The sequence below is a fragment of the Zophobas morio genome, unplaced genomic scaffold, assembly GCF_036711695.1.
Source record: "Zophobas morio isolate AGI-343-1 ecotype UQ-CSIRO unplaced genomic scaffold, CSIRO_AGI_Zmor_V1 ptg000024l, whole genome shotgun sequence".
Classification (NCBI taxonomy): domain Eukaryota; kingdom Metazoa; phylum Arthropoda; class Insecta; order Coleoptera; family Tenebrionidae; genus Zophobas; species Zophobas morio.
Genome location: NW_026972129.1, coordinates 9,278,442 through 9,300,317, shown reverse-complemented (window position 1 = coordinate 9,300,317; position 21,876 = coordinate 9,278,442). Strand labels below are relative to the sequence as shown.

Below are 21,876 nucleotides of genomic sequence, written 5' to 3'. Positions count from 1 at the left end.
TAAAGCATTTAAGCATAAATTTTGTTCTATTTTTTTTAAATACACGTTCGGTTTATTAACGTTTTTGCTGATTTAACGTAGCTTTTGATCGTTAAAAACTTAGTTCGTGTCATCCTTTGGGTAATAAAATAAAAAGGGGAGTGGTTTTTGTGACGACATTGTTCTGAAATGATGACTGTTATTACCGGTAATGGAGGTTTGCGTTGGAAGACGGCTGGCATAATCTAACACCTTCACTAGGTATAAATAGTTGTGGCGAGTGGATTAGTTGATAAAGTTTTCCTAAATGAGTTAAACTGTCACGACCAGACACCAGTTAATTAATTAATCCCTGTGTGTTTTATAATAGCAGTCCATTTCATATCATTGCATTCAAGTGTACTCGTTTCTATTTTCGGTGACTATCCATTAAGTTCAGACTTTGGCAAAAAAGTGAAAAAAGTGGCAGATTTCAACTAAAGTGTAGGCGAGATCTTGAAATATTGTATGGCTACATTTTAATGAAAAACTGAACAGAGGAATATGAAAGTACGATGTTAGAACTTTGTTGTTTTTTTTTTATCTAATTTATCATATTACTGAAAAATGTAAAACGTACCCTGTTCTCAAGATGAATCTTACCACCCTTAGGTGCTACTTATAGCACGACGTTTTCACTTATCGGTGAAAAAACTGATTGAAAACTTACATGTTATGAATGAAAAATTATAATTTTAAGTAAAAACATGAAGAGAGATTGAGTTGATATATTTTGTACCTGTTTTATTTTGTGATACTTGAGCTTGTTCCTTCCTAAAAACCCGTATATTGAGTTAAAGATGAGAAGAATAATTTTAGCCAAAACATTTCGTTGTGGCGTGGAAAAATTTATATGGCACCTTAAACATATCGGGTATTGAATTGAAAAAGTCATCAAGTTAGCCTTGTTTTTTGTAAACATTGTGAAGTATGTCTACAATACTCTTAAAATTTAATCCATGACAGTTGACAACGCAAAAATATCAAGTATACACACAATATGGGTTAATACAACAAATGTGTTTTTCGCTACGTTTTTTTCTATCAAAGAAATTACATCAACTTGATGACTTTTTCAATTGTCCATCCGTTAAATTATTGATATTATTTATAAAAATCTGTTCAGTATATTGTTTTACTGATGAAAAAATTATTTGCAAAATGACATGTGCTTAGTTTGGATGACTAAGCAATTAAAAATTATAGATATACGAGTATCCCAGCTTTTTCTCGGTGAGGTACTTGCCGTATAGGAAACGTGTGTATTCTATTTATGTGGTGTCTTTTTAACCAAAATCCTGTTATATCAAAAAATGTTGAAAGATCGAATCTTATAGCCCCAATACTGCTGTATAAGTGTAGTACACCGAATTCTGAAATTTTGATAATGGATAATCCATTTTTTTATTTTTAAGAGCTGCCAATACCTCCAAAACTGATCAATCTCATAAAAATGACCTTAGAGAAAGCCAAGAATGTGGAAAGCAGACGAATTTGAAGCAGAATAACCAGGTCTATGGCAAGGAGATCCCTTGTCAACAGTGTACCTACTGTAGGTAATAATAAGAAGTAAAGTAAAAACCATGGAAACAATATTCAAAGATTGGTATCAGTGTTTAGCATTTGATGATGATGTAGTAATTATAGCAAAAAAGAAAAATGAGCTATAACAAGAAGAAAAAAGAACAAGGCGGGAAAATTAAATGGGTGCAGGTGAAGAAAAAAAAAAGAATTTGAAAGATTGTATAGTGAATCTAAAATAACAGCATATATAAGAGTACAGATAATTTGATAATTAGGCCTTGTGGAAAAATTAGAGAGGGAGAGAATGACAAAAATGGTGCTAAGCAGAAAACCGAGAGACTCGGAAAAAAGGCCGACACCGCAGAAGATGGTTCCAAAGAATAAAATAATCTACGGAACATGGATATAGAGGGATGTAAAGACAACAGAAATACATGGGGGAAAGTAACCTAATTTTATGTTGTTCAATTTTAGTAGGTACTTATAGAACGTTTAATTTAATACTCTAAAAAGAATTAAGTCATGAAAGCCTTTTTTCGGGTACTAATAGATAGCAAACATACTCGTAAACAATAAATGACAAAATGAAAGGCAAGACAAATGGATATCATGAAACAAATGCAATTATATAAAAATCAAGGATGGTTTTATGTAATACACTACTACCACTTGTAGATACTCGAAAATAAGTCGTTAAACTCTTCGTGCATTATTTCCAGCGTTGATTGTGGAGTATTTTAAGGCCCAGATTTTTCCTGAAAATAGCTTGTATTTTCGCTGCAAGTTGGATACCAAATTCATTTGATAGATTGGGTAAATGATTCATTGTGGTACTTCGCGGTTGGTGTGGCTGCACGCCTGTGGGAAGTGGTGGGACTTAATAACTTTTTTTCGCCTAACTGGAGTTATGAAAATAGAAAATATGTGTTTTCGTACAAGCGGACATGCAAATGATCTGGTTTACTAAAGATCAAAAAATGAATTAGATTGTTAAATTCGAATATTCTATGTATTTTCTATTTATTTTTACATTCTTCATATCTAGTTAGGCTTTGACAATGCACTTTCAACACGCATGTACGGTATGTAGGTACATAATCAAAATAAAACCTAACTGTCAATTTAATGTCAAATGTGTAAAATTTAGTTTGTACTCGTATATTTCGTCCGATATATATAAACTAAACAAACATTTCATATAAGTTACAAATTCTTCCAATATGTATAACAACTTTTACGTAACAGTAATTCTTTTACTGCCGATTTAAAGGCGAGAATAATATAAATATTTTTTTTCTTCGAACGTCAGAAAAACAGACCTTTGTATACCACCATACACATTGTATAAGACGCATTTCTGCTATCAATAAATCGAGATTATCACGTGTACCTGGTAAATGCTGAGAGTTATGTTAAAAGCAAATACCCCGTATGGTAGAATTGATTGCAAACAGTGTTCATGATATGTAGTTCCTGATTGACGAGTTATGTAGTGGTATGATGTACTGATACAGGGGATAGTGAGTTTATTTGAGAAATGCGTTTCATTTTAACTTGATTGAGACTTTTGAAAGAAAAATAGTATGTTTTATTTGGAGTAAAAGTGCCTTTTTGTCCTCGGCACGAAAAATAACACTTTTGCTTCTAATAAAACAATATACTATTACCTGGTGATGATTTTTCTGCACAAAGTTAACGCTAAAGTAATTATAATACTAACAACAGTCAGAATACTTAACTCTCTAAAAGCTTCTCTACATGAATCTAAAAATTTTAAATTGGCAATGATGACAATTAGTCCCTTTTGCCTTAGAAAAATTACTGCATTAGATGTATTGCTCCAATGATGTTTTGCATACCTAACAATGCTGTGGAAGCAGCAGAAATATAGTTGCTGTACAATTGAGTGACTGCATTGTTTGGAGGTTATTGAAAGCGTAAAACATGTTCTTGCTAATTTGGAACAGATATTCTCTGTATGACCAATCCATTTTAACGAGGCGTCAATTGTGGGGTCTAATAAATTCGACGTTTCCGTCGTGTGGGGCTGTCCAGTATCACATTTCGCTCATACTTAATATGTACATTTAAAGACTGAAATAAAATGCACTTAGCTTTATCCCTATTAATAATAATTAACTAGAATAAACTTCTTTAGTATATAGTCTATTCTCTTATTTGTTTTTGCTTTTATTAATCTATTAGTGCCGTCTGCATAGTTCATGAGTCTCATGGGATAGCAATTAGGATGCTTTATGTGATTAAACATGTCATTAATATGGACAAGAAAAAGGATGCGGACTAAAATAGATCTCCGTGGGACTATTTTTTAAAGCTAAATTTAACGCCACGAATTTCAACGTATTGATATCTACTTGATTTTATATGATTTAAACCACTGTAGGAGTAAATATCAAATTTTGATAAAATCCAGAGATTTGTTGTTGGTAAAATTATACATATTAAACAGTGGTGAAAATAGCGCTTCTAGGAACTGGTAAATCTAGAACATTATAATGTTGAGATCTACTTGAAGTGACATTAAAACAAAGTCTGGAGAGACTGGACGGGCAATCAACCGAATTATTAAGTACTTTGTAAGTAAATACAAGGTTTGCTTTTTTTTGGCTATCAACCAAACTCAAGACCGAAGACCATTGAAGAAGGTCAGACTGAGAGAAGCCTATGGGTGGATAAACACCATCCTCTCTAAGAGAAACATATTTAAGGAACCTGATACGTTCCAAATTAGCAATGTGTGTAGCATAAAAGGGAAACCAAATAATACAACCATAGAACAGTTTACACCTAATAAATTCATTAAATAAATGAATTAATGTTCGACTTTCGCAAAAGTCTTTGGAATATCTGATAATAAATCCTAAAGCCGAAGAGGACTGAAATCTGATATGGTTTCCGTGATCAACGGAAGACAATTTGCAGTCAAAGATAATACTTAAATCTAAAATGGTTTCAGGGCTATGAAGTATGTTATTCCGTATTTTATATTCAAAATATACCAATTCTTTATTTAAGCTATAAGTCATAACCGCACTTATCCCTATTTAAGGTCAGCTTGTTTTGTATACATCGGTCAACAATTAAATTGAGATTTTCTTGCAGAAGTAAACAATTGTTGTAACTTGAAACTTCACTAGAAGTCTTCATGTCTTCTGCTTACATTAAATAATTCACATTTAATTGGACAGTAATATCATTAAAAAAAAACAAAAGGGGCCCCAAGACTGAACGCTGTGGCACTCTAGAATCGACATACAACTCATTAGAATAATTGTAACCATAACAATGTACAAATTGTTTCCTCTTATGCAAATATGACGTGAAAAGTTTAATACAGGGTGTTCGCTAAGTTGAGACATTCCTTTTAACACGTAGTTTTATGCCTTGCTCGAGAGCGATTTAGCTTCTATTACCTTAGTAAAATTTCGATATTTATTGATTTCATCTTTTCATAAATTTTAGAAATTTTTAGAGACGATGTCCAAAATTTCTAATTAAAGATTAGCGTTTACAAAAAATATCATTGTCATGGATATGAATTTAGAGTATTGTCAGAGCTGTCATTCAAATTTATTGACATGGCTCATTTTCAACGTGCTTATCGTTTTGAAAATAGTGAGCTTGTAGATATGTTAATACTCTATGGAGAATGTCACCAAAACGCTGCTGTGGCGTCGAGAATGTATGCAGAAAGATTCCTCCGAAGGCATCCCCCTGGGCCTCGTCAATTTACGAATCTCGTACAGCGAGCTAGAGAAACTGGAAACTTACAGGAACATCGTGGAGGACGCGCCGGTAGACCAAGACTCCAACAGATGTTAGATGTAGAAGAGGAAATTCTAGAAATAATAGGCGAAGATCCAGCAATTAGTACCCGACAAATTGCTCATCGAGTAAATACATGTCACAGCAAAGTATGGAGCACATTACGTGAAAATCAGCTCCATCCTTATCACGTCCAACGTGTGCAATCTTTAATACCTCCTGATTATCCCCGAAGAGTACGATTTTCAGAATGGCTTTTGGAACAAACTATGAACCATGAAAATTTTATTAACCAAATTCTGATCACTGATGAAACAACATTTACTCGTAATGGTACAATGAATTTTCGTAATACCCATGTATGGGCCTTTGAAAAGCCGCATGCAATTCGCCGCACAAATTTTCAGCACAAATTTTCGATAAACATATGGGCTGGCATTGTAAATGGTATACTTATTGGACCATTTATTCTACCGGATGGCATGGATGGTATGCAGTATCTCAACTTTTTGCAAAACGATTTGCCTGAATTACTGGAAGAAGTTCCATTAAACATCAGGCAGAACATGTGATGGCGCACCACCACATTATCGTCTGGAAGTGCGGAATTATTTAAACTACGCTTTTCCTCATAGGTGGATAGGGCGAAATGGCCCCATTGCCTGGCCGCCCCGTTCGCCGGACCTAAACGCTTGCGATTTTTACTTATGGGGGCACATGAAGCAGTTGGTTTATACGAGTGAAATACACACAGTTGAGGAGCTACGAGATCGTATTTTTAATGCCGCCAACCAAATTCGACAGCAGCAAGGGCTCTTGTCCTGTTGCAATTCCTGCATACGAAGATCAAGGCTTTGCATTGCAAATAACGGCAACAATTTTGAGCATTTACTGTGAATTTCTCAGGTGCGCAGTTGCAGTGAGAATTCTTAAGTTAGACATTTTGTAAAACATCACTTCTTTGTTTTTACATTTTATTTCTTCAAATAATTAGCCATCTGATTAATTAAATTCTGTTGTGTTACATTTCAGTTATCAATTTAGTACATGAATAAATCTAACAACCTACCGTTGTGATTCACCTAGATAGTTTATAGATTTTGCTTATCGTTTCGAATAGGTAGACGTTTTAAACCTTGAACTACTAAATAGAAATGAAGAGTTAAAATCAGAAACTTCCAAACGATTTTTAAAACGTCATAAAGGGACAAGTACTATTGACATTATTAGAAAATATGACAACCATGGTAACAATGGATATTGTATAGGTAGGCATCGTATTCCAATTAGGATAGAATGAACAGGACCGAACTCAAAATTTTAGAAAAGTACAATTACAAATAACTATCTAACTTTCTTATAATGCCACTTTTGCTTAAGTGGCTTAGGCTAAAACCCTTTAGAATTAAGTATAGTAGCACGTGTTCGAAGGAATGTCTCAACTTAGTGAACAGCCTGTATAGTTGGATTCATGTATCTTTTGACACACGTGACCGAAGTATCATACAAGCTCAGACAGCACCTACCATAAGAATCTTTGTTTTAAGGATTACAAAAACGAAGAGCCAGGCAAATAGTATGTCTACCGAAATTAGGCCAAATTACGCTCTACGTCAGTTATCTCTTCCACAAAGTTCCTAGAATTAGAAAAAGATAAAATACGTAATAAATGCGTCCACATAGTGCGACAGGCACTGATGTAGTTAATCTAGTGACTGATAATAATTCATCGATTTTTCATCAAACGTCACTGTCATTTTTGGTTTTACTCAGAGTGGTTAATCGCAGTTTTTCGTTGTTCTATTCAAGTTTTCTATTCAGTTCTTCGTAAAGTTCGTTGGTTGTTAGGATTCTTGTTTCGTTGTCGTATTTTTTATGTTTTGTTATCTTATTTCTTGTTCGTGTTTGGTCTACAACATGCCGGGCAAAGCTTTGAGTTCCCGTGCCCAGGACGAGGTGTCCAGTATTTTGCTCTTGAGAAGGAAAACGGTGGTCCTCTAATCTCATTAAATGGTACAGAACAAGTAAGTAAAAACCACTTGAATGTTCATGGTTAATAATTTCGCTCAAATTTTTAGCGAGTTGCAGATGCTCTAGGCGTTACTCGCCGAACGGTTTCGAAGATTAAAACTCGAAAAGAAAGACTCGGCGTCCTTCCCAGTCCGACAAAATCACGACCCAATCGGAAAAAACCGAAACCAAAAGACCTGCCTGAGCCTACACATTTGTGTCATGTTGACGTTATGAACATTGTCATCTTTTTGACTAATTACTACAAAGTAACAGTTATTAGTTCGAACCGTCGTCTTCGTTGATTCACTATTAAAGTCTCTCCAATTGGTTACAATCGTCCGACTTGTCAAAAGGGAAAATATCAAAAGATGTCACCCCCTTCGGGAGTTACAGGAACCTGTAATTGATCCGTTTTGTCACGCGCCAAAACAGTTTGTGCTTGAATTGATATTATCAAAATGTCCAAAAAATATTGCTCTGTGCCTGCTTGTGGGGTAATCAAGGATCCTAGAGACCACAAAATAATGCACAGATTCCCTTCAAACACTGTGAACAAAAGGTTGTGGTGCAAAAAGGTTTTTAATGCTACAAGTAGGTACCCCAACATGAATCTTTTACCTAAGGGAATGTATAGCCATTAAAACCATTTCAGGTGATAATATTGCCAATAATTTATACATTTGTGGTAAACACTTTTGAGAGAAGTTGTTATTATTCAAACAAAAGACTTAAACCCGGCTCTGTTCCTACTTTGTTCCTCCATGGTTCCAAGTCACCGCTACCTGTTCCTACTTCTTCAAGCTACCCAACAAGCACTAAACGTGATCCAGAATGCAGCTTCATAATTCCTGAGATACATTCCGATAACAATGTAAACACCTCAAAAAAAAATGTTCCTACTGCATATCCCTTTGAAGACCATCCACGCCCATGGCGTTGTGACTTTGGCACCGGTACCGAAATTTTACTTCTTTTTCACGTAAAAACCGAAATACATGATGCCAAATTGTGTCAAAAAGTCAGACCATGACAGACATTTAGCCGACATTACAGATTCCTTTCCCTCCCGACGTATTCGCCCTCACATGTCACATTTAAGGGATTGGAGAGACTTTAATAGTGAATCAACGAAGATGACGGTTCGAACGTTAGCTTTTGGTCACGTGTGTAAAAAGATACATGAATCCAACTATAGTTAAGCCTAGGATAAAAACTGAAATCACTGAATTATTAATCAAGACAGCACGATCTAACTTGTCAAACGCTTTTGAGATATCCAAATAAATGACATCAGTTTGACAACCTTCATATCTATGACCTTCATCAATGGAATCAGCAATAAACTGAGTAGTGCAGAAAATATTTGTGGTTGTAGATCTGCCATGCATAGAACCATGTTAGTTAATATTAATCTGAAAATAACGTTGGTCGTAAACTAAGAACTTGAATATTTTGGAAAAATTATTGATGATGGATTATGATGGATTGGATTAATTTTAGATATGTTCTGAATATTATGAAAAATTCCAGAACGAAAGCATAAATTGAATATGGATTTTGAAAACATGATCAGAACTCACCTCCGTCATTGTAATATTGTTAGTAAAGCTTCCTCATGACTCATTCAACAGCTACTATCATCATTCTATGATATTAAATGTTGACTGAAAATATTTGGCAAAAGAGTGCTATACAGGGTGTCCCAGAATTCGCGCCATTCCCGTGAATGACATGTTCCCTGTCCCGAACTGTGCCGTAATTCGCAAAAAGAATTGTCCAGGCTTTAACCGTGTGAGAACTGGAAGGCGATTAAGTTGACCAATAGAGAGGCTGCTTTTATATCCGAACGTTTCTATGTTCAAAGTTACCTATGCCAAGAACAAAAAATCGGGTAATACTAAAGTTGAATGAATTTTTTCCGAATCCCCCTCCGTCAACAAAAGGAAACAGAAGTGTGGTTATAAATTTAATCATTTTGACAATTGTTTGTCATAAACTGTCACGAAGTTCATCACTGACCTGAAGAGATGCTTCTGCGCCAAAGATGACTGATTAATATACACAGAGACGTCAAGGTTTACTTTAAGGCAAGTAGCATGGGACAGAAGTTATTTCTGCTGCCATTCTAGTTAAATTGTGTTTAACTGGGCTGTACATGTCATAAGAGAAGCTGTTTCATTTCATCGTAGGCAAGTAATACATTTGTTACTATTCTACATAGTGTAGATACCGAAGAGCAGGTATTAGAAGTCATTTTCTTAGAGCCCCGTGAATAATGTGTTGTTCTTTTTAACGAAAATTAGTACATTTTCAGAATTCACTATGCATCATATGCCTGATATTAAGTTTATCGTTATTTCTAAAAAAGAGTACCACATGTCCATTCAAAGAACGTTATTAAGTGTACTAAAACATAAATATCGCTTTTGATTAATCGGTGCTTATGATTTTCAATAAACAGTATCAATTTTTACTGAACAGCTTTGTTGCTGATACCTAATCTAAGCAACGAAAAAAGAGACGAGATTCCACTTCTCTGGTGTATTAAGATCATAGGTATGTGCTGTGGTGTCAATCATGTGGGGGAGATACTGAAAACTGAGACTTATTCAAGAATAATATTGATGTTGCACATGATGATTCAAAACAGTTTCTTTAAAGTTGTGAGTACTTTCTAGAGATTGAAAAGATACGAATAAAAATTATAACAAAAATCGTTTAGTTGCAATTTTTGTTAAGAACAATACAAACTATAAACAAATCAGTACCAATACCACTAAGTTATTGATGTCTTATTCATACTAGTATAAAGAATATTTGGAAATGATGTTAATTTATGGAGAATGTAAGGCGATCAGGTAACACAAACGGCCCCACTTAAAAAAACAGGAGTTTAGTGATAATTTTATCAGATGCATTAAAATTTTTACCACAGTAGTACCATTGATATATTCCAGCCCATAGATTAATAGTAAATCGCTCCTGATATGCTCTCACCCTAGTGAGATGTGGATTTGCGTGTGCCCAGAAATGCCAATTGTGTGCATTAAACATTCCTTCTCGGGAAAATGAACATTCGTCGGTGAAAAGAATGCGCAGTGTAAAATCAGGGTTTAGTTCATTTTGTCGCAGTAACCATTGAGCAAAATGTACTCGTCGCGGGTAGTCGGTTGGTCGCAGATGCTGCACTCTCGTGTAATGGTAAGGATGCAGTCTTCTCTCTTGAAGAATACGATGAGTGGTCGATCTTGAGCATCCACTCATTTGCGCTACGTAGAGGACACTTCTCCTAGGATCCGCTTCCATGTTTTCTAACACTTGCTCTTCAGCACCTACACGTACATTCCGTAGAGCCCCAGCACGGCCTTTCCGACTAGGTTGAAAAGATCCATCTTCTCTTGCTCGATGTAACAATCGGTGAAACACATGTTGGTCTAGGTGCCGACGATTATTCACGGGGCTCTAAGAAAATGACTTCTAATACCTGCTCTTCGGTAGCTACTCTATGTAGAATAGTAATAAATGTATTATTTGCCTACGATGAAATGAAACAGATTCTCTTATGACATGTATAGTCCAGTTAAACACAATTTAACTAGAATGGCAGCAGAAATAACTTCTGTCCCATGCTACTTGCCTTAAAGTAAACCTTGATGTCTCTGTGTACATTAATCAGTCATCTTTGGCGCAGAAGCGTCTCTTCAGGTCAGTGATAAACTTCGTGACAGTTTATGACAAACAATTGTCAAAATGATTAAATTTATAACCACATTTCTGTTTCCTTTTGTTGACGGAGGGGGATTCGGAAAAAAATTCATTCAACTTTAGTATTACCCGATTTTTTGTTCTTGGCATAGGTAACTTTGAACATAGAAACGTTCGGAGATAAAAGCAGCCTCTCTATTGGTCAACTTAATCGCCTTCCAGTTCTCACACGGTTAAATCCTGGACAATTCTTTTTGCGAATTACGGCACAGTTCGGGACAGGGAACATGTCATTCACGGGAATGGCGCGAATTCTGGGACACCCTGTATTATGTGCCTCAGACACATTATTTTCACCAAATGTCATGCTTGAACGTAAGTTTGTGTCACGCCCTTTAATGTACTTACTGAAAGAATTTTTTTGGGTCTTTGCAAATATCTCTCTTGTCTTGCGAAAACAACTCATCTTAGGAAATTTAAAAGTTTTTTCAAAATTTTTACGAACACTAGAGTAATAATCTTGTGTTGCAGTTTTCTTTTTTCCAAGTACATAGTTTTGTCAAAATGATTCTATTGTTATTTCAAAAAACTAAAGTGACACATTTTTTTGACAGTTTTTTGTATAACGTACGGTTACGAACATATTGTGGGTTTAAAGTCTTCTCAACACACCGATACAGACCCTTTCTAAGACAAATAATTTGATAATAAACATCATTTTTAGTAGGTAATACTTTTCGTGTATCAATAACATAATTATTTTATTTTTTCAAATTACTTCACATTTTTGACAAAATAGCGGCTTGTCGAAGACTATTAATTTCTTAGAAAAATGTGTAATGAAACACTAGAGCTTCCATTAAAAATATGAACGATGTTATTATTCCCACTTCTATGTGGTTCATGTAAAAGTAGACTGACCTGTTTGACCGTTTTCTTGTCAAATTTCCTTGCTCAAACTTTATCGATTTATCTTATACATACTTTACACTTATGAATTATGATGTGTGTTATTTCCTGCTAAATTTTATGAAATAAATGTCCTACCATATTATGTTTGTAAAATTGAGAAATGCGTACAACATATAAGTAATTAGACAAGCATAATTATGCCTTTATACCGATTTGCTAGTATCTATTTCTGTGATACGGTAGTAGTGAGAGAAAGTTATTTAATTGTCTCGCCTTTAGAATTTACTAAATCAGAGTTAAAAGGAACAGAGTTACGACAATAAATTTTGTGTTTGTTTGGGAGTATCTGTAAAATTCTGCATATTACTTGATTTATATGTTTCCGTTCACATAAAAGTCTGAAGGCCGTTGGAAAAACAACCGAAATGACACGTTTCTTATTCACACAGATTTATTTATGAATTATGATTGTAGATAGACTTGCCACTATTCTTACGTCAACTGAAGGAAGCAATGTATTGTAGACACAATCATTTAAGTAAGATGTGAAACAATTTAAAAATACTTAGCTAATATTGTGACAAAATGTATGCAACAAACGTATCAAATATGTTACTTCCCTTCTGTTGCAACAACAGATTTTACCCCTAGCTTTAATAACCTAATGTTTTAAATATCGCGTGGTTAAATAGAAAAAGACTACTGCAAAAGCGACTTGAACACGCTTTTAGAAAGCGTGTTCCACCACGTGTTGAAGACGTAGTGGCACCGTCGACAGAAAGTAATCAAACTCTAGGTGAATTATGTGGAAGATAACAGATGCGCGAACTTAATAAATCTGTTAACATTGTTCGTCTAGCAATAATAGTCTGTCTTGTATTTAATTTTCCCGTGAATTCGTTGTAAAAAATATTTTTACTTAAAATTTTATCCTGCTTCTGTTCGAATGTTACGAAAAGAGGCAGACAGCTTGTATGCGTACAGACGATAACTCAAAATATGTGGAACACAATGCGGAGAAAATATAAATGGTTGGTTACTTACACCTCACGTTTAAAAAGTATCCTATGCTGGAAAACTTTCCCAGCCTATGACGAGCTATGCATTTATACCAGCCGCTGTGCTCCCTGCGAATTTCCGTAAAGTTCAAGAAGCCGTCCGGTGTTTGCTGAACGGGAGGACTGGAGTCGTCTTTCTGCCAGATGGGCAATGCTTTGGGGTTGGCGTCGACATCACATTTCAAAGATACAGGCATTCCCTCTCGGATGGGAAAACCGAAACCCGGTTCGCGGGATATCGCGAACGAGGGGGTGTCTGAAATATAAAACAACCAATGATTTATTGGACTGCAAATTTTCCTCGCTGAAATTTCACAGCAAGGTGAAAATATAAAAGATCATGTAATGCTTAAAATTTTTTACTTCGCAAATTACATACAGGTAAGAAAACAACTGCAAAAGTGTAATTTCGTTTCAAGTATATTTTTTTAATCTTAAGTTTTTTTTAACCTTTGTGGCTTTTAGAACATGCAGATGTCGGTTTTCTCTTTTCAGCTGGATGTTTGTGGTTGATCTGTTGGTAGGTTTCTGAAAATTTGTTGGGAAGGCAATCTACGAAGTTACCGACTTAGTTTGAAATTTTAGTTATATTTTAACGTAATCAGAAGAAAGTAAACGCTAACCAAATTTGTCTGCATAAATTAGTTTTACTGTTGGGGCTGTAACTAAGGAAAACATTTTAGCAGGATCATTTTGATAAACTATATAATTTCATGTTTTCTTTCCCAGCTGTCTGTCTGGAGCATTTACGTCCGTTGAAAACTTAGCAGACAGATGCTCTCATAATATATAAAACTGATCAATATGAAGGTTTGAGCGTGCTTTAACTCAATGGTGAGTGAGATAAAAATATTGACCAATTTAACCAATTCAAGAAATTTCTAACACCGTCTTAAATTATTTTTAATTGAATCTCGCTTAAAATACTGCTTTATTTGTGATTTAATAATGTGGTCCTTCATTTAAATTTACACGTATAAAACTATCCTCAAAAAAAATTGGACTATCAACATTTTATTTCGACACGAAATTATGGAGATTTTAAATTTTTGATGAGCCACGAACATTAATTTGCGGATTCGGTTCATCTCTTTCGGCAAATTGATGACGTCATCTTAAAAAAAAGATCTTCATTGACGAATTTGGTGTGTATTCGTTGTACTTTTGGGGTGACTCGGGTTCTGTATTAAGAATTTTTTGCGACGAGTGGAAACAATGGATAGCGCTGGACAGAAAACAAATCTTTTATTCATACAATAATTACTATTTTCCCGTATTGAATTTTTAACGACGTATATTTTGCTTCAAATGATGGTTAGAAATAACAAATTAGAGGTCTGCAGGATAGTCATTTATCAGTTATGTCTGAGCAAAGTGTTGTTAATGTTTAATATTTAAGTGTGCGGTGCTGCGTATAACCAAGAGGATGCAGTTATGGATTTTCCATAAATCCTGAATTCTCTATACCAATATCACATTTCATTTCCAATAACTAAAGCCTACGTACGGAGGATGTTAGAGGGCGCTGAATCCCTTATATATGAAATATGAACTGCAAAAAAGATCAATGTGGGATTGGGGAAAAGAGACGTCGGCTCAGACAGATGACATATCCTCGTAGTGTGATACTCAATTGTTATCAAGAAGATGAATGATAGTGCAGTCATGTGTTTTGCTTTGAAAATTGAAGAGCTACTGCTTTAATTTTTGACTTTTAGAAGGTAGTTTGTTGGCTGGTTAGTTTATATAAGTTATGAGAAGGACGACTAGATGCAATCTAATTGTATAAATATGTTTATAATTTTAAGGACGAGTAGCAAATTAGTTTTTTATAAGTTGCATAACTAGTATAACATCAGAGCAATAACTTACACCAAAGTGCAAATTTATTTCTGATTTCTGGGAAACTTATTATGTCGTTGGAGCACGGAATAAACTAACATGCAGAACAGAATCCTTTTATTACTTATTATTAGTTTCTTGGCGGTTCTGTTGGTGTATTTTTTTGCTGTTCTTGGACATCAAAAACTTTGTGTGACCATGTGTTATATTTTCATTATTTAAGACATTCTGCCTTTGCAAACTGTTTTTAACTCTATCAAATTTATTAGTGATTTAAATCGGGATTTTTACTAGAAACTAAAAAGTGTCAAAGAAACAGTAACAATTATGATTTTTCATAAGATACGATGCATAAACAATTTGTTAAAAAAATCGCCATGCCCTTATTATATCCAGTAAGCAAAGAAAGATCTATCCATTAAAAGCTCAAATATTTCGCAAAAATTTGCTTACAGAATCGTCAGCAAAAGATGTAGTTCTCTGAACAAATTTATTAATAATCGTCAAGACAAATCACCTAAAAATTCGAATTCAGGTATCTACCTGTTGAATTGTGGAGATTGTTCCCTAGTGTATGTCGACCAATCAGGTAGAAAATTCGAAGAAAGAATATCCCACAATAACAAATGTCATATCAACTCTAAATCAAGTTTCACACATGCTAATCATTTAATAGAAGAAAAACACAATATTAAAATTTTATACATTGAAAACTCAGGCCTAAAGTTAATTGCTTTTTTAAATGTGGAGAAATTAATAGAAGAAAGATTAAATTAATTTTTTGTAAATTATCAAACCGAAATGAGCATTTTACCTTTGTTAAATGTAACATGTAATACTGCCACTTTAAATTTCGCCAGGAGACATTTATAACGTGCCTGAGCCATATATTGCCATGTTCTTAATACTGTCAGGACTAAAAATCAACTAAATTGTAAGTAATTGGAATATATGTCGCTGTAAGTTGTCTTTATAGGCGGCAGCTATTACTCACGTAATAATCCTTTACTGCTAAAATATATTAATGAAACGATAGACCTATTTCGGCTATTGAAATAATTAATTGTAAAAATTCGCAGGAACTTGAAAACATTATTTTACACTACGTAAAAGCAAAAAAACTGTGCTGCTGCACTATAACATAACCTTTTTCATGTCATATTACGATATATTCGTGTTTTTAACCTAACCTAACAAACGAGGGCTGCATATTTTATAAAGTTTAGTAACTACACTGTGCCTTATATTGCTATCTGTTGTGTTCCTATTATTGCTCGTGGTAATCTTTGGAAGAATCATGCTAATATTAAGAATAATGAGAAAAATAATGCCTGGAAGTTTATGCCGACAGAACTTAAATTGCGCCTGCAGGCTAACAAATCCCGCTTCTTTGAAAAATTATAAAATTAGATTTTGCGATGTTTGTTTTATGATAACCTCTATGAAGTAAAAACTAGCGGCATAAATAACATCCCCACAGCCTCTGCGCGTAAGGGCACAAATTGCAAGGGAATGCTTAAACTGCACAAGTGCGGATAATGTAAAATATATTAAAGCCAAAAAATGCCCTCTCAGCAATAATAACAAGCTTTAACTTTAAGTGTTTATGTTAGAAGAAGAAATTTACTTGATTTGAATGAGTTTGTCACCTGAAAACAGAGGAGTAAAAATATTAATTAAGCCACAATCGAACAGAATGTTCTGAATATTATTATTTACTACTTTTACTAACTAAAGACGTGTATAGTTTCATATTTTAGAGCAAATGGGGTTCCTAACATAGTATAGTCGTTTCGGAGATTACGTGTCTAATAAAGCCGGAAACGACAGATCACTTTTTTTGTACTCTATAGGGGTCGTGAATCGTCGAGAAAACATGAAACTGGCAAGTCGCCCGATGGATCGATTACTATACTTCCTTAGCTTACGCTCGGGAAATAAAAATATTAAAATACTCAAGACAGGAGATGAATGAAATTTTTTTGATTATTCAATAAACTAAATAAAAACACTTCATTATATTTTATATTTGGAGCACTACGTTCCAAATGTTGTATTCTACATATAACAATTTATAAAAACACTGTCGGCATTTTTTTAATATCATTGTTATTTAAAGAAAGAACACTTACTAATTAATCTATTGACGAAATATTAACTTTCAGATTCTAAAACTTAGGTACCTTATATATAAACATACAATATACGCGTGGCAGTGTTCTGCAAGTAAAAATATTTTAAACGTAGTTATTTTATTAAAACTAAGTCTTAAAACACTTTTATTTTCTAATTAACAAATTGAAATTGTCGAAGCTAATCTATTTCAATATATTGTCAAAGTTATAAATCGTATGACACAGTGAATGATTAAATTCTTTCTATGTGGCGCTGTTACACTGAAAAAAATCAAATTACAACGCCTTTAACTTTCGCATGCAGCTGACTGATTTTTATTTGTTTTATGTTAGAATATATTAAGTAAATGTTCCGTTTCCATCTGCCTGTCGTCTATCTATTTGTAGATCTTCTGTCGTTTGTGATCTGTGGGCAATTTATTAGACACGTGATCTCGGAAATTAGACAGATTGTTGTGAAATTTTATTGTATTGTAAGAATGCCATATAGAGGAGAAAACAGTAACCGAGATTTGTCCTTCGTACCAAAAATGTGATGATGTCTTCCCAAAATTTTATCGAATAAGTTATATCTAAAATGCTAACTGCTCTGAGATTGTGTTCACCCCTTAAAGTGGTAAATTGCTAACCAGAGAAAAATTTAATGAATATTTAAACACTCATTTTAGGTTACCTTTAAATATAACGGGTGATCAAAAAGTTTTCAGATTAGAGTTGGCCATGGAAATATTTGTCATGTCTTTTACAGTTTAATCAAAGATATCATGACAAATATTTTCATGGCCAACTCTAATCTGAAAACTTTTTGATCACCCTTTAATAACCACTAATTGTAGACGTATTTAGAATCTAAAAAAGTTAATTGTAGTGTTATAATTTTCAAAATTTGTTTAAAGTAACAAGAATCTCCTCAAAGCGTAAGCACTAAGCAGGTACAACAGAGTATTTTCTTCATAACACACGTATCCTTTAAAAGTTGGGAGTTTAAAATACCTGCTTTTCTTTTTGCTTTTTGTTTTTCGGAAAGGCATCCTTGACGGATCATGTTTATACAACAAACGTAGAAAAATAATAAGATGGTAAAAGTCGACAACATCAGTATTTACAAAGCAAGCTTATTTTATTCGTAAACAAATTTAATATTTGCGAACCCTAAATTCGACGTTCCCAACTTCTTAAAGTTAAATCTGAGCTTCTCCAATTTTACCGTCGGATATCAGATAATCAAATATTGAGGCCATATTCTGATTAGATTGAAAGGCACGTTATGCTAACAATTCTTGGAAGCATATTTAGTTATCGGAAGTGAGGTTTCGATAGCGGCCGGCCGGGCATGGGTTTACCGGATATCCGTCTGGGTTATGCGCTTGGGTATGGAGATCCTTCAAACTAGCTAGCTTTCAAGAATTTGCTATCTTACAATTAGATTACATTGCTACCTACAAATCACAATAGCGTACTGCTCACTATTGTGTACAATGCTTGTTTATAGATACACAACACCATCCTATCTACATGATTTTCAACAATAATTGTTCCTAATTTAATCCCAAATCTCTTGTATTAGTCTTTGGAACGATCAGCTTTATCAAAGTAAGCTGAATTGATGGAATGTATTGATATTCTAAGAAGAAAATCCGCTCAGACTGAATCTGCATAGTGTACTAATGTATTGTAAATGTTGTCTGCTATATTGCGCGCAACTTTGTTTGCCTTTATAGAGCGGGTTGACACAAGCTACTCCAAGAGTCAGAACATGCACTCAAGACAAACTTGTATTTTATAATGAATAATATCCTAGCTAATATCATTACGTTGCTACCTTCATTCCTTGGAATTAATTGCAAAATTGCATTATTTGTGATAATTAATAATTAGCAAGATATTTCTAAACGTTTTTATAAGTTCTACTGCGCGTTCCGGTGTTACTTGGCAGCATACAAAACTCGTAAGCAATGCATTTTAAATGGGAGAATTCGCGGTGATGTTGTCAATTATCCAAAAACCTACCGATTGCTGAAGAAGTTGATACATGAATTTTTCGCAAACTCTGATAAAGCTTTTGTCATTCCATTTCTTTTCGTCTTAAAATTTGATTTTTATATATTAAAATTTCGTAGTACATAAATCGAATAAGTTCACCAATTCAATTTTAGGTTATTATGGAATTTGACTCCTCAGTGTCGAAATGCATAGCCGATGTTCAATACTATTTCCAACAAAATCATCTGAAACATAATTTGTTATGTATAAAAACCCATTTTACCATCTTAAAAACAAATATAACTAGATTGGAGACCATTGGGCTGACCTTAAGTCAGTCTGTGCATATAGTAGAGCAATTGTATAAAGGATTGGAAGATACCTCGGGGAGAGTAGTTGAAATGGCATTTAAAAAAACTGCAAGATACTTCAGAAAAAAAATACCGGTTACCCAGAGCTTAAACTTGTCAGCAATCGGTCCAGTACTTTCGGGGATTGCATGTCTAATAAATGCGACAAACCACAGACAGACGACAGATAGATGGAAACATGAAATCATCAAACGTCGAGAAAACATGAAATAAGCATTTGTCAGATGAAAAACGTATATCAAACTGTTAAATTATTGAAAATTGAAAGAGTGGTATGTTTTAAAGTTAATTCACCGAAAATTTTGTTTTATTTTAGTGGTCTCTTTTCAGTGAATTTAAAAATAAAAGTATCATTCGTAAAAAACATATTTGATATAAAGCTTGACCTACCCGACAATCGAATCAGTGAGCCATAATCTGTATAAATTGGTAAATACAACCTCGACCCTCATACGCAAGTTGAAAACCAACAGAGAAATTCTTGTTGTAATCAAGTTTGTGTATAATCAATTAACCATTTAGTTTGGAAACTGCTTATTTAAATAAAAAGAAAAACAAATCTAGCTTTATACTAGTATATATAACCCTCGAATTTATTGCGATATTATGATTATGATTACTGTGCAATTTTTGAATTAGTTTAAGAGCGCCAAATGAAATTTGTATGTATGAGTATTGTCTTCAAAATGTCGAGGGACGTAATTTAAAATCTCGCTAAGTAAGTCTCATTCGGAATTTAAATTCTGACATGTTCCTCTATTTGTGAATCCATATTTTCAATCTAATGTATACGGCTTTGCGTAAATAAATAAAATTGAGCCATGTTATATCGATAAGACAGTAAGCTTAATCTAGTGATTACTGAACATCGACAAAAGTTTACATTTTCATTCCCTTTAGAAAGTTGATGACGTCACTTTAAAATTTATTAAAAATTACAATCTTATTAATTTATTTTATAGTAAAATACTTTATTTTTCAAAACTGATGAATGGTGCATGGCTCAAACAATTAATTAATGGAGCCAAGAATTTCTTAATGTCTAGAAATAGATTAGTGTTGTTAATGTTATACTCCACGTATCAAAATTAATAATATTTCTCCGCCATTACAAACTAACATATTAAAAAAAGCCTCGACGTCCACTGTTGTTTGTATTTTAACAATATGTTGTTTTTTAATTCCTGAACGTAAGCTAAGGAACTATTGTAATAGAGTCCATCCGCGAATGGCTACTTTTATGTTTTCTCGACGTTTCACAACCTCTAGAGTATGAAAAAATAGATCTACCGTTTTCGTCTGTCTGTCGTCTGTCGTGTGCTTGTGTTGATTTTTATTAAATAGATAATCTCCAAAATCAGTGGATTCTTGTCAAGCTTTATATGTGATTTAAGAATATCGGGCAGATGGTAAAACGTGATCGTGCGCTTTCAAAATTTTATAGATTAAATCTTGTTTAAATTACTTACTCGCACACTTAAACAATGTTATCTGCATAATTATGTATTATTTAGTATATCCGAGAAACTATATAATGAATTTTTTAGAAATTTTAGTAAAATGCGAGCTAATTTTTACAGTTTATCTCACAAAATAAGCAGCGAACCACTTTGAAACTTTAATAATAACAATGTACTGCGCTGCACGGAAGTTTAATAAATGCTTTTACTGTAATTAGAAACAGAGAGAAATATGAAAGGTAATTTGTGAAAATGAATAGAATTAAATTTAATTAAAAGAGGGTTTTAAGGGAGGATTGGTAATTATTAATGATTTGGTTTGAAGTGTGTCCTGCAAGGTTCTATCTTTGAACCTCTCTTGTTATAAGAATTCGAGCTGATCTCACGATTCATTTAATCCTCCCAAATTTTGATGCCAGCAAATAATATGAGGTTGTACAATGCAATAACCTAAATTATGACATGTTCGGAAATTATTTAAGCGGTATTTTTTAGTTAGTTTTATTACATATTTTTGTATTATTCATGTAAGTGCATGACTTGTGCAATTTTACACTAAAGTTTTAGCTTTTAATGTGAAGTATGTTCTTTACATTCTTTGTAATTGTCAATATTCATGGTACAATTAATTACTAGCTGTCCCCAGACCGATATCTCAATTAAATAGAATCATTTGAAATGAAGTTGTGTATCGCAAGCAATCTCTCTTTACAGTTAACTGTGGTCGATATCTATTTGGGTCTGTTATATCTGATTGTAATTATTAAACTTGTAGTTAGTCTAAGTTGTAAGTCAATAAGACGAGAACAGGTCTTGAAGTACTGTACACACTTCAATTTACCGAAGTAGAGAATGTTGTTTGCACTGGTCCGTTGCAATGAGTATTAGTTTCGGTCAACCGTATTGACCTATCCGATTAATAGTTTCGCAGATTGGTTGCCGGTCGGTATCGTGGAGGAACTTGGGACATATTTGTCATAAACCACGTAGTCGCAATATATCTCCAGACACTGGAATAGCGAACTTACTCTAGATTTCTAAAGTTAAAATGGCTTCAGATAATGCAGGG

The 21,876-nt window shown here is 33.8% G+C and overlaps 1 protein-coding gene across 2 annotated transcripts in view; it reads right to left on the bottom strand.

Moving 5' to 3' along the window:
• LOC135135394 (hemicentin-1) overlaps positions 1–21,876 on the bottom strand; it is a 454,269-nt gene that overhangs the window by 88,708 nt on the left and 343,685 nt on the right. For both annotated transcript variants that reach the window (XM_064064429.1, XM_064064430.1), the window contains exon 5: positions 13,003–13,272. In XM_064064429.1, coding sequence (XP_063920499.1) covers positions 13,003–13,272 — 270 coding nt within the window. The remainder of the gene's footprint in view (positions 1–13,002; positions 13,273–21,876) is intronic.